The sequence below is a fragment of the Phocoena sinus genome, chromosome 21 (assembly GCF_008692025.1).
Source record: "Phocoena sinus isolate mPhoSin1 chromosome 21, mPhoSin1.pri, whole genome shotgun sequence".
In the NCBI taxonomy this organism is placed as follows: Eukaryota; Metazoa; Chordata; class Mammalia; order Artiodactyla; family Phocoenidae; genus Phocoena; species Phocoena sinus.
In genome coordinates, this window is record NC_045783.1 from 14103268 (window position 1) to 14117374 (window position 14107).

Below are 14107 nucleotides of genomic sequence, written 5' to 3' on the forward strand. Positions count from 1 at the left end.
GCCAGGGAATGTCATGGAAATCCACAGGCAACTTGGAGAGATGAGAGGGCAGAAGCTAAGAGAATGTGGCCGACCTCAGGGAGGCGAGACAGGAACTGGGCGGCCTCTAAGATGGACAAAGAGAGTAGCTAACTGGTCATTCCCCAGGCCCCCTAAGACCTGGCTTTACTGCCTGCACTTCATGATACAAAACTGCCCGGGAGCCTCAGAATAAAAACCCTTTTTACCAGAGGTCTTAGCCTTACAGTCCCTACCCACAACCTGGGTGACAAGTGATCTAAGATGGTCACACAGATTTGGGCACATTGATGGAGTGTGTTGTCTGGATCAGGGGAGTGAATATTTCCACTGTGCTACTCAGATCAGGAATATGATTTTGACTCCGAGAAGGTGTCACATCTTAAGAACCTTGCCAGAACATGGGGTTCAAGTGTCAGATTATATCAGAAACTAAAGGCACTTGAACCTCCTGGTTGAGCTGTGGGTCTAGAGTCAGACAGACGTGGCAAGTTGTCTACCTTCCCTTGGCCTCAGTTTCCTCATGTGTAAAAATGCAGACATTAATAAAACCCAACTCCTAAAGCCTGTGAAAATTAAGTGAGAAAATGTATGTAAAGTGCTAGTTCAGCATTTTGTGTGTCGTAAGAGCTCTCAGTAAATGAGAGCCATTTTTAAAAAATTAAAATGCTTGGAAGGCATAGGAATGCTTTGCCCAAAGCAAAGAGCAGGGTAGAGAGAAGAGTAATGTGAAAAGGGAGACAACTTCATCTCTTTTGCTTCCTGTTGATGAAGTACAGAAGTTAAGGAAGGCAGAGTGCCTCAATAAGAGAAATACTTTCTAATATTTAGATCTGAGAATTGCCCAAGCCCTGACTAGCTGTTCCTACACTAACTGAGCTCTCCATACCTACGTGTATTGAAGAAGAGGCAGTCTGCTCTTCTATTTGGAGGTGTTATAGAGGGGCTCCTAGGTGATTTCTAAATTCATACTGGAATCCCAAATATTCTCTACTGTTCAATCATTCAAACACACACACACACACACACACACACACACACACACACACACACACACACGTCAGGTGGAGGATTTGCCATAGACCTGATCAATTGATCTCATAACAAACCCATAAAAAAGAAGTCATGAGATATTGGCTGGCCATCCTAATAGAACACATGAGTGATTAGAGCTGGTGTTGATGGGATTGGTCCAGAAAGCATACTCTGTATTCTACACCTTTTCTATCATCCCACACTGCTGACATTTATTCATGATTCAGCCTTCCTTAAAACTTCTACATCTTGATCCCATGGAGCAAAAGAGATGAGTTTTCTCCTTTGTCTACATGACACTGAGACAAAGTCCCCTCTGAGTCCCCAGCATATGTGCAGGAGGAGTGTGAAAGTGAGGCTTTGGCAAATGCTTGATGACATTATTTCATAATAGGAGGGCCAGGTTTATCCTCCTGAAGCAAAGGGCACAACACTAACAAATGCCAGAGAAAATGTCTGGGGTGTAGATTTTGCTGTCTTTCAAAGCTTCTGGTTTAGGCATTCACTTATCTGACACTGAGAACAATGTGACATTTTTAGCAACAGGATGTCTGTTCACACAGGGTAACATACCTCATTTTGTGTTCTCTCTATATATAAATTTGTAGGAGGTAAATTAAAACATATGCAGCTTATAAAACAATATGTTGTATTATCAGATACAGAGAGAATTAAAATTCCTAATGGTAGGCTGCAGTTTTCTTCTTACACTAATGGTCAGACTTTAATGAAAACAGCAAAAGTATGTAAATGAAACTTCCAGAACACTAAAGTTTCCTTTTCACCTCTCAGTGTAGAGCATTTTTGTTTCTTGGGACTGCTAATTTCTTGGGAGGATAATTCTTTATAATAGAGCATATATTTGGCTAATTCATGATGTGTAGCTGACAGCTCTTGGCATTTACTGAGACTTCTTGCAAGAATGTGGAATGTAAGTATTTAAAACAAAAAGGTCACCACCGTGAAAGGCCATTAGGTGGAAAATGAGACAAAAGTAAAGTGTATCACAATAGGCAAGATGTGCAAACATGTCTAGACACCGATCAGTGGATGAATGGATAAAGAAAATGTGGTATATACAGACAGTGGAAGATTATTCAGTCTTAGAAAAAGAAGGAAGTCCTGTCATATGAGACAACACAGGTGAACTTTGAGGGCATTATCCTAAGTGAAACAAGCCAGTCACAGAAGAAGAAATACTGCATGATTCCACATATATGAGGGCTCTCAAATAGGCTCATAGAAGCAGAGAGTGGAAAGGTGGTTGCCATGGGTGGGGGACATGGGGAGATGGGAGTTGCCGTTCACAGGTGGAGTTTCAGTTACGCAAGAAGATGACGTGATTACATTCTAGAGATCTGTGGTACAACATCACGCCCATAGTTAACGGGACTCCATTGTACACTTTAAAATGTGCTAGGTGGGTAGATCTCATGTTAAATATTCTGACACAATTAAAAAAGCTCAGAACTGCAACAGGTTTATGCCACCTTTTGGGAAAGTGTTATGAAAGACTTTTATCCACCCATTCAAAGAATGTACTATTGAAAATAATATATTTCCTTTTCCCAATCAGATGCATAGTTTGGAAAAAGGATATTATTTTAAAATAACAATAGTTACTCCATATTGAGGGATTATTATGTACCAGGCAGTGTCTTATTCAAACCCCACAGCAATAGTGTGAGATGAATGCTATTATTATCCCCATTTTATAGATGAAGGAAGTGAGGCTCAGGGAAGGGGAATAACTAGATGAAAGGTCTTACATTAATAACCCCTTAAGGAGCTGATTGTCCAATTGTTCTCCTCCCAGTCTCTCTTAAACTCACAAGAAAGTTCCCCTCCCCACTTCTAGGTCAGCGGTAGGTTAGCAGACCTCATCTTACACAGGTACTGTCAGCAGCATTTATGCAGTTAATCATCTCTCCTCGATACACTTTCCTCACTTTCCTGGATTTCCTCCTCCCTTGAACCTCCTTAGCTGATTCCTCCTCTTACTGTTGGGATGCCCTTGGGCTCAGTCCTTGGGCCTCCTCTTTTCTCTGTAGTCATGCTCTGGTCATCTCATTCAGTCTCATGGCTGCAAAACCATCTATAAGCCGATGGCTTAGATCTCCAACCTGGACCTTTCACCTGAACTCCAGACTCATATATCCAACTACATAGTGGACCCCTCCATGTGGATGTCTCACAGACTCCTCAAACTTACCATGTCCCAAATGGAACCTCTGATCTTTCCACAAACCTGCTCTACTCACGGTTATCCAGTCTCAGTGCACAAAGCGTGGCAAATTCCATTTTTCCCCGTTGCAAAGATGCAAAACTTTGAAGTCAGTCTTGACTCTTCTCTTTCCCTTACCTCCAACATGCAATCTGTCAGGAAGTCCTATTTACTCTACTTTCAAAATACATTCAGAATTCGATTTCTCACCACCTCCACTGTTTCCACCCTGCTCGGAGCCACCGCCATTCACTTAAGTTGTTGCCATAGCCGCCTACCTACCTGGCCTGCCGACTCTCCTTCTTGCCCTACTATAGTTTGTTCTCCACTGAGCTGCCAGAATGATTCTGTTAGAATATAAGTCAAATGATGACAGCCGTAGCCTTAAAATCCCCCAATGACTCCCATTTATATTGAGAGTAAAAGTTGAAATCCTTGCAATGGCTTCTAGGAGCATCTGGCCTCTGGCCTCTGTTACCTCTGACTTAACTTCCTCTTACCTACACTTCACATAATTCCTCTCCTTCCCTATGACTCCCTTGCTGGTCCATGAGCAGCCCCAGAGTGCTTCAGCCTTAAAGCCTTTACACTAGATATTCCCTCTGCCTGGAATGTTCTTCCCCCTTCAAAGCTGTTCTATCTACTGCATGAAGACTCTTTGACTCTCCTATTTAACATGGACTCTGCTCCCCACATCCCTGCTCAGTGCTGCTTAGTTTATTTACATAATCTCCTTCTAATGTATGTAGTAATCTACTTATCTAAGTTTTTATTAATATTTGTCCGCTCTATCCCCAACAAGTCTTTAATCATCAATGGTTTCAAATGCAGCTCTGTGACTAGAACAGACGACACATGCCCAATAAATATTTGTTGAATGAATAAAAGCGACAGCATCTCAAATCTTAACTTGTGGCTCATGGTGATTCCCTGAGGATTGTATTATGAAACCAACTGTCTCCAGTCAGCCTGGACGGTGACAAAGCCATAGGGAAGAAAGTTATCAACTTAAGTTTCCAAACATAATAAAATGATTTAGAAGAACCAAACTATGTCAGATGAGTGAACTGAGCTGTGAACGTGGTAGCATTTGCTCTAATTGCTCCTACACCTGCTTCCAGGGACACGTCCTGGGACACAAGTAAGTCTGTTGTCTGACACTAGCCCAGCCGTGTCTGTGGTGTCTCAGCTTGACTTTGCTCCCTACCTCATGGGATTGTGGAAGTTATTAATAAATGTGAATAAGTTGGAACAGCATCTGCATATAGTAAACTCAGTATTTGTTAGGTGCTATTGTTATTATTTCATAAGGGCTTTTAGAAAATACTACCTTTATTCAAAGAATTTACTCTAATGAATGAATTTTGCATATCATGATTAGCTGATGAAGGAAATGTTTTAGTAGAGGTATAGAAATACCCACTTGTCTTTTTAATCATCTAAGCTTAAGGTTTCCGCTTTATGGGTGTGGCGGGGAGGAGAGGATTTTGGTGTCAATCGGATGCCTGTTGAAGATTTTCTATAAAGCTTAAAAATATATCTCTTCAAGGATATGTCTTGAATGATCTTTAATAGCACAGCTACAGGAAATAGTATTATACAAATTATTTCCTCAGGTATGAGTGTTTTCTAGTCTCCCACTACTGCTGCAGTTGCTAGTGTATCTTTATAAATGGCTACCATTTACGCAGGGCTTGCTCTGTCCTAAGTAATTTACCTCTACTATCTCCCTACTCTTATCACAACCTAAGAATTAAGGATTAATTAATATTCTCATTTCTTTGTTCAGACTCATAGTTAGGATGGTTGCCTCATCACATAGCCAGTGATAGAGCTTGGATTGAAATCTACAGTTTATCGTTAAAGCTTATTCTCTTAACATTACATCATTTTGTGGAAAAGCCAAGAAGACAAACACATTTCTCTTCTAACTAGATTAATAAATGTCAGCAGAATGACACTATGGGAGAATTTTACGTATAAGCGAATAAAGATTTACTTCTTAATAGTCTGAGTACTAAAGACTGATTAATATACTTTCTGAAATTGTAAACTTAAAAAGGTAGAAATTGATCAAGTTTCAATGAAAATGATAATTGAACTACAAGAAAATAAACTCTGGTGGAATTAAGATGAATGTTTCTTGCCAAAGTGAATTATAATGGACAATTATTTTAAGAGATTTTACACATGTAAGTAAAGTACAACCTAGGTACTCAGAGGTCTGGCATGAAAAATATTTCTTTAAAACTTAAAAGTACTTTGCAGTCTTAAGTGATAACCAGTCATCAATGATTTCTTATAAATACCTAAAAGGAAGAAACTGTTAAAACATTTTATTTCTGGATAAAAGATCTGTAGATATATATTTCTTTTTATGTAGATATTTTTTAAATTAAAAAATACGTAGAAACTTATCGATGAATTTAGTACGGTTTTAAATAGGAAGATGGTTTCTTTCTCCTTTCCTGATTGCAAACTAACAAAGCATTGGATTATATAAGAAGCCCAAACCAAAGGAGTTAGGGTCTCTACAGAATGCTCTAAGAAGAGATTGGAAAGTGTAAGGTACCACTTGGCAGTCTGAGGACTGAGAGGCCGCAGCAACTGCAGGTTTTTGTCTCTCTGGCTGAAGAGGTATCTTTGCAGTCTCTGGAGAAAGCTCAGATGGCTGTTTGTGGCTTTCAGGATCATGTCCTGAAAGGGGAGCTATCTGAATGGAAAGAGATGCTGTGTGTATCTCAGGCACTGGGTTAGGGGGTGGTGAGCAAGGCCTTTTACGAAATGATGGTACTTCAACAGATTTGGAAAACTGTGGAGGATTAAAGGGGATGCTACTTCCTGGATCCTGGTTATGGATTAGTTTCAACGTAGAGATTCTCCGAGTCTGAGAATCTTGCGTGTAGTCCTTTTGTAGAAATGGGGTACTCATGTCAGCTTTTGGTGGGGAACCTGTGCTGGAAGGTGGTGGTAGTGGATTAGTGATTTTTTGTGTATATGACACAGTTGTGTTAGATTCTTCAGAATATACAATTGTCTGGCTGGACTCATCATTAGAATACATAGTTCCCTGAAGAGGTGTTTTGTTAGTAAAGAACTCTGTACAGGAGGGAATTTGTGTGTTAGTTACTAATTGGTCTAAAATGTCACCCTTTGTGTGACTGGTTATCAAGGAGCTACAAAAGCTCTCTTTTCTGGGTGGTGGAAGGGGTGCCTGGATTATCAAAACATCCGGAGAAAGAAATAATGTTGAAGGAAAAATAGAGAGAAAGTCAAAGTTAATCATTAAACCAGTGTTAACTCTACCCTTAAAGTAAAGCAACGTGATACCTTCTTATTATGCTATACATTTTGATGGCCAGATTGAATGATCATTTTTCCTTTGTTTAGAATGTGTTTTAATTTATTATCAATAGTTGCCCTCTGGAGGAAAATAGTTTTATAGAGAATAGAGAATACATTATAAAGTTTGTCTCCATCTACATTCTGGGAAATTAGGTTAAAAGTGAACATATGTTCTCTTGGCATATTTTTAGACCTTGAGGTATATATATATATATATAGTATTTACTCACATTGTTTTGGTAACACTTTTCACGCCTGTAACACAATTTTACTAATATCTCCAACACAGAGTTTCTTTAGTTAATATAATGAGCAGTTGTATAACTCATATTTATTGAGTAGATAATATATTGCTGACCTCATAACTTTGAAATCCAAATCATCAGTTGACAGTTTTTTAAGAATTAGAAAATATCCTAAAAATTATGTCAGAAACTGACCTGCTTTTATCAGCTGAATTAGAAAAAATATTCAGAAACCTGTTTTGAACTTAAGACTTGTCTTCCATGTTGTAAATACAAGTCAATACGAATACAAAAGCAAAACCATATCAAAAATGAAACATATCAAAATATGCATGTTACTAGAAAAGAGGCTGTAGAGCAGTGGCCTAATTGCCGTGCTTTAAAATAACACAGTAGACAACAGTGTGCAAGATTACCTGAGCTGGTGATTTTTTTTCTTGTAGATTTGGTCGAACGCTTCTAAAACCTTTTGCTGCAAGAGAGGAATATGTAGCATCTCCATTCAGTGTCTCTTGATTTCGATCATTGTAACATCTCCAAGCTTTTATTAAGGGAAAGCAAATTGGATACAAAAATATCTACATTCACTTTTAACATTTTTTAAATAGAATTTATTTTTTATTTCCAAAATGGAAGTTTTCTTCTTTCTTTCTTAAAAGTTTAATATACATAAATGTATATGCAGTTTAAGTTTACGGTAGGATTAACAATGTGGCTATAAATATGTTTTTAAAAAAACTCACAACAAATGTAGTGGTTATTCAGAACAGTTTTTTTTGTACCTGAGTCCGGTGACTGAGAATCACGCCCTAAAAGAAAAAGAAATGTTGAAATGAATACTCCGGTAAAAGAAACGAACAGTCGCGTAAAGATCATCTGGCCAAGAGCTACATGTATTTTTTGGCAAACGTTATCTCAGTTCTAAAACTCTGGGTACATCAAATCAACTAATGGAAGTTTGTGCATTTATTTTTACTCCAATTAGAATGTAATTCATTAAATATCTATAATATATAATTAACACATATATCAAACACTGATTTTTCCCTCAGTAATATTGCAGCCATTCAATTTTATCTTATTATTGCTTAAGCTGGATGAATTTCTAAATATCAAATTAAAGGGTCATATGGTTTGTAAACAATGAATGCTTCTCCCAGCAGTGAATCAAACCACCAGATCCTTAGCTTTCAATGCCATTGATTTTTTGTAGTTTGCGGGGTTTTTTACCTTAAGAAAGTATAAATACCCTACCATATTATGTGATATTTTCAAATTATTCTCTAGACTTTGAATTTTCTTTTTATTGCCATTTGAGTCATTTTATTTTCAATTCTGAAAGAGCTGTTACAAGACATTCCATTGTCTTGCAGGAAGCATTTCAGTACTAATAAATTGCTTTTGATAATGCAGTTGGGAAGTGGCTCAATGACATGTTTACTCTCAGTTTTACTGGAATTATACATTCAAGTATCTCCTATAACTTATGAACAATTTTAGGTAATCAATTTATGTTGCTTGGCTCTATTATAACACATGGCCAACTTCACCTAGAATCATAAAGCCTTAATTTTGGAAAGGAACTTAGGGGTCATTCAGCCTAACCTTCTGTCCAGGTCCTAGATTCCTTCTGCATGTTCCCTGAAACCATTATTAATTGCTGTTATTTCAGTGCCTAATAGAACATGAAAGTTGCGTGTAAAAAGGACTCTCTGTTTTCTTTCTAATGCTTAAGGAATAGTTATTTTGAAATCTAAATACATAAATTTGGAATGATAAACATTAGTTGAGAAATACAAGACTTTGATTTTTAGATAAAATATTTATAATAGATTCTTTCCAAATCAAAAGAAGAATAATAAGTGTGAATTGGTACAGAGTGCATTAGAATGACTCCAGCTTAGGTGAGTTAGAGGAGACTAATGAATCTTCATTCTTTATGATAGTTGCTAATTTAGTATGGACTTATCTCCAATGAACTCAAAATCAGAGTAATAAAATGGGTACCATGAAGTAAAAATAACTTTGAAAAGTTATACATGAAATATTTATTAGACTTTACTTCTAGGATTTGATGGAAGCAGAAATGATTGAAATTCTCAAGCACTTAAATGATGATGAGGACGCTCTATAAAGAAAGCAAACACAGTGTAGCAATACAGAGTGATCAGAGGTCTGCTTTGGGGCACCCAAGGAGAGCGATTTAATAACCACCTGGGTGCCACATACTGTTTGTGGACAAGGAACAAGTTTTGGGATTCGGGGATTTGGCAATGAAAAGAGAAACAGCATTAATAATAGTTATTATTACTTATAGTGTAATTATTTGCTTGAGAATAGGGAGTTAATTTTACTCTTGGTTTGATAAAACTGAGCTTATAAACAAGGGTACATGCTGGGGAATAGATGTGATAGAAGCCAAATGCTTGGAGGTGTGAGAGGTGTAGACTTGGTGAGGAAGAGGAGGGTATATTGAGCAGACTTGAAGGACACTTGAAATAAACTTCCTGTAATTGACAGTTAGTAGAGGGCCAGTTTTGTTTCTTCTTACTGGCCACCATATTGGAGGTTATGGAACCTTCAGTGGGATAAACATTAGGTGCAAGAATCAGAGGATGGTTACTCTAGGCTCAACTAGGGTCTATCCCTTTCCCCTCTTACCAGGCCCAAGTATCTCCAAATGAAACTGTACCTATGCTACAGGAAATATGAGATATTAATAATGGTGAGCTCTATGGAAAAGCCCTGCTTTACACTGTAGACACAAGTGTGTTGAATTATGAGAAAGGATAAAAATGGCCATGGATCAAAACTTCAGGACAAAACCATATTTTAATGAAACTTACATTAATGATTAAAATCCTAGATCCATGTCAAGTAAAGAGAATAAAGTTTTTTTTTAAGGGTTGATAAATGACTTGGCAAATGCATGGAGGAAATGGTTTTGATCAATATCATGAACATTATTCATGACCATTCACTTGTGAAAAACACAGAACTAGAATTCTAGGGATCAGAGCCCTTAATTTCTAGTATTCTTTAGTGGGAAGTCATTGCTGCTTTGAAAATTTAAGAATGAGGAAATGGGACAGATTTATTGTTCCCTGGCTGCTCTGCATGTGAAAATCAAGAGTCTTTGAGAACTAAGGACTATAACTGCTCTTCACTCTTACAATGAGCACTCCCTGCGTCCTGGCAGAAGGTTGGGAACACCTGTCAGAGAAGTTGTCAAGGCCTTCCTGGCTTGGTGTCGGGCATTGGACTTGACATCCTTAGAGGTCCTTTCCAACTTTATGATTCCAATACATGAATTGTCCATTGGGACTCTACTTCTTGTAAAAGCAAAAGAGAAAGACAGGCTGATTTAGTGGACAAATAGTTGATGACTAGCAGCTCATGTTGACTCTCTCATTTGGGAGGAGAGATTGGGAAGGTTAGACTCTTTTGTGGAGGTAGTCTAACAGCCTCTACTTAAAGGCTGTTCTATTTTAACAATATTTAAAGCAGTAAATATTTATTAATCTTCCTTTGATTCACAAAAAAGACTGTCAAATACGTTCTTATTATGAAGGCTACCGTATAATGTGAGTGGGCATACAAAGAGGCTGATTTCTTTCTTCAAAATGTAATTAAAACTTCTTTGAAAAGGGGCTCATATCTTACATGTCTAATTAATACAGAAGAGATCTATTTTTAATGTAACAATTAAATCCAAAATTGAGGGGACCTCATTCTCTAGAACTCTTACTCCTATTTGATATAATGGGAGTGATACGAGATTTAAAATGGTCCAGAGCGACTACTAACTTTTATTACTGAAGATTATTTTATATTCCCAAAGTATTTAACATTTTCTAATATTTTGACTCTGAAGCATTAAATATATTATATTGAGTGATATGAAATCACTAATCTTCTAGCTTTGACTCTCCAAAATGGCAGTCTCTAGCTCAACCTAATAGTATTCTTTCTGTGGTTACTTTTATAAGTAACAACAGTATGGCATTTTTGAAGCATTGCCATGTTCCCTAGCATGTGCCTTAATGGTCCACATCTGAGTAGCTTGGGCTAGAATTTTACTTGGCTGAAATGTCAGTGATATTCATGGTATACACATTCCAACTACCTGATGTCCCTAGACTTCATTTTATTTACTTTCTTATTTCTCTTCATTCTCATTTCCCTCAGGTGTCCAATGTAAACACATTTGTAGTTTTTCTAACATTTTTCATGCTCACGTACACATGAACAAACATGTACAAATACATATATAAAGAGAATTTTTTTCAAACCAAAATGAGATCATACTACATACATTGCAATGCAATTTACATTGTTTTAAAAAATGTAATATATTATGGAACCACCTGGCTTCATATTTAAACTTAGACATTGAAATCTATTTATGGATTGGAGGTGGTGGGCAGGAGTGGGATTCTCCACATGGAAGTTTGTTTTTTTCCCTCAACGAAGCTGGGTAGTTTAGGATCAAGTGGCTTTAAAGCTAAGGACATCCTGACTATTTAATTAACGACTAAATGTATGTGTGTAAAAGACACTAATATGCACTGTGAGAATTAGAATTATTTAAACACTCTTCATCCCTTTCCCACTTCTGCTCCAAAAGCCATGAATATTATAAAAAAAAAAAAAAAACCAAGGAACCCTCAACTAACCGACCAACAACCAAACCAACCAACCAACTAACCAGTCACCAAAACATATGGGTGTATTTCAGGGTCTAGAGAGGCCAGGGTGGAAGTCATGAGAGATTATTTATTATAAAGAGACTCACTTTAGTGAATGCTGAAATATCACACCCCCAGTTACTTTCTAGAGTATATTTATACTTGTGGGTGCATGTTAGTTTTAATTGGACCAAGATGTTTAAAAATATATATTAGAAGGTTCTCTGCTTATTGGATTAAAGGAAGGTTTAAAGTCTCTTTCAAAACTAATACTCTATCATTATATTTGCAACCTTTGGTATAGAAGCAAATTAATAAAGATTCAGTTTCCTGCAAATCCCACTTCCTGACCCTCTGTGTCCCCAGCCCCCAACAATTTTTAGGTAAAAAACAACAAAAGCACCTGTGAGTTATCTTAATTAAATATTATGTTCCTTTAGTTCATGTGATGCAAAAACTTCAATAGTTATTAACACTTGCATTTACTTAACACATTTTTGGCAAGTGACTGTTGTTTTTAATTAGATTTTTAAAATGTTTTCTACAAGATATCAGTTTCCTTTGGCTTTTTTTATTTTTAGAGCAAAACAGTCATAAGGGATAGGAGCTATTCTTGAGACAAGAAAAATAAGAACTTGTGGGGCATTAGAAAGGTATTTACAGCCACTTTCATCATCCAAACAGGATAATTCTGGAAAGAAAGAAAGGTCAGAGAAAGGCATTCAAGTATGACATTCTGTGAGTTAGTGGTATTATACCTGCAGCCAATAGGTTTGGAGAACTTTGAACTCTCTTCACAGATGTTAATGTAACAGACATGGCAGCACGTTTGCGAGCACACCCACCGCTATCTGGAAGCAAAAAAATGATATAGCAGAGGCCACAGCAAAGGATAAAGCACATGCAGTATCATGCATTTTCAGTGAAATGTGGCAGACATCCATGAGAAAGGTGGTCAGAACTAGTAACCATGGAATACATCTGCAGAATTTACACCCACCCCAAACTAAAACAAAACAAAACAGAAGAAAAAGCCAGGGGTCTGTCTTAGAAATAGATGCCAATGATTTAATAAAAAATCAGATTTTATACTTAACATTTTATGGGTTTTCTTTAAATAACACACAGCTATAGAATTCAACTTTGTTTATACCATTTAAATTCAACTATTAAATTTACAAGCAGTGTAACTAGCTTTTAGAGTTATGAATAACCTGTATTTCAGGATTAAGAGCTACGGTATAACATACTTTTGTATCCATCATATAGGTTTTACTGTATTCTAGCTATTATGATTCCTGCAAACAGCTTGAAGAACCCCTTGAAGTAAAAGTTGTTAGCTGTTATAGGTATAATATATTTGATACATAAGATTCATAAAGAAAAACAAATGGTGTTATGGCAATACTGTGTCTTCCCATGGTTATTATTAGTTATGGGAATAATTTGCCTAATTGAAATAAAAAACAATATTGATATATACAGTACTGAAATGACCATGTTTTTAAAAATTAGTTTTTGTACTTTTGAAACATATGTATATGATCTATATATTTTCACTTATGCAAATCACAACATGAAGCAAAATAAGTGAAAATTCATCAGCTATTTTAATGTGATTTGAGAAGTTTAGCATAACAAGACTTCTAAAATTGGAAGGTTAATGTTCTATTTACGAACAGATTCCAATTCCATTCCCACATTCCTTTTTATTTGGAATGTGCAATAAATAGTTTTGCTCATTCCCCTGCAACCAAAAGAACTTAAATTTAATTCTCTTTGAAAGTTGTAACAAGAAGATGAATTCTTTAACCACCAATATTAAACATAATTAATATATACTGCTGCATGCTAGTCTTATATATTATTTTTCTTTATTTCTTAAGGAGTGTATCCACTTTGTTTATTGGATGTGAGAGAATTTAAGAGTGCTTGAAAGTATGATTTGGACTAATTGTTGGTAAAATCACAAGTAGTAAAGTCAGCAGACCTTAAAATTGATAGAATGATTCTCATGTCAAAATATAATTTCTTAAATATTGACATATGCTTAAAATAACAATTTCATAATGCAGATAATAATTAAAACAGAAAAATGACTTGAAACAACATACGAAAGTAAATCAAAGACCAAATACAGAAAGACATAAATGGTAGAAACATACAACAAAATGTATCTTCAGGAGAGGCACCGATAGGATTTTAGCAATCTCTGCACACTGAAAATAGCTACGAGGGATGAGTGTTTCTGATAAAATGCAGGTAATATAATTGAATATGCAGCATATAGCAGCTATCAATGTCTAAAAGGGTTAAGTAGTCCAGGGTGTTGAAAGTGTAAATGGAAAGCTCTCTAAGAGATTTAATTTTCTAGTTCTTTTAATTTTGAACATCTGAAAGCAAGCAGAGATGCAAAGGGAAAATTTCAGAATGAGGAGACCCAAGGTCACTGGTTAAACCTTTGGTTTCCAAAACTCTGTGTTGAGCACCCACCTCAGTGGATTCACAAGGGTTTGGGGACACAGTTCACATTTTTGAGGAAAACACAGCAA

At 36.4% G+C, this 14107-nt stretch overlaps 1 protein-coding gene across 8 annotated transcripts in view; it reads right to left on the reverse strand.

Annotated features, from left to right (window-relative positions):
- SORBS2 (sorbin and SH3 domain containing 2) overlaps window positions 1-14107 on the reverse strand; it is a 319740-nt gene that overhangs the window by 78369 nt on the left and 227264 nt on the right. For 5 of the 8 annotated variants that reach the window (XM_032618493.1, XM_032618491.1, XM_032618492.1 and 2 more), the window contains exons 4-6: window positions 12314-12406; window positions 7650-7676; window positions 7284-7339 (exon numbers count right to left, since the gene is read on the reverse strand). In XM_032618493.1, coding sequence (XP_032474384.1) covers window positions 7284-7339; window positions 7650-7676; window positions 12314-12406 — 176 coding nt within the window. Of the gene's footprint in view, window positions 1-7283; window positions 7409-7649; window positions 7677-12313; window positions 12407-14107 lie in introns of all 8 variants that reach the window. The other 3 variants (XM_032618486.1, XM_032618487.1, XM_032618494.1) reach the window with 3 other exon arrangements.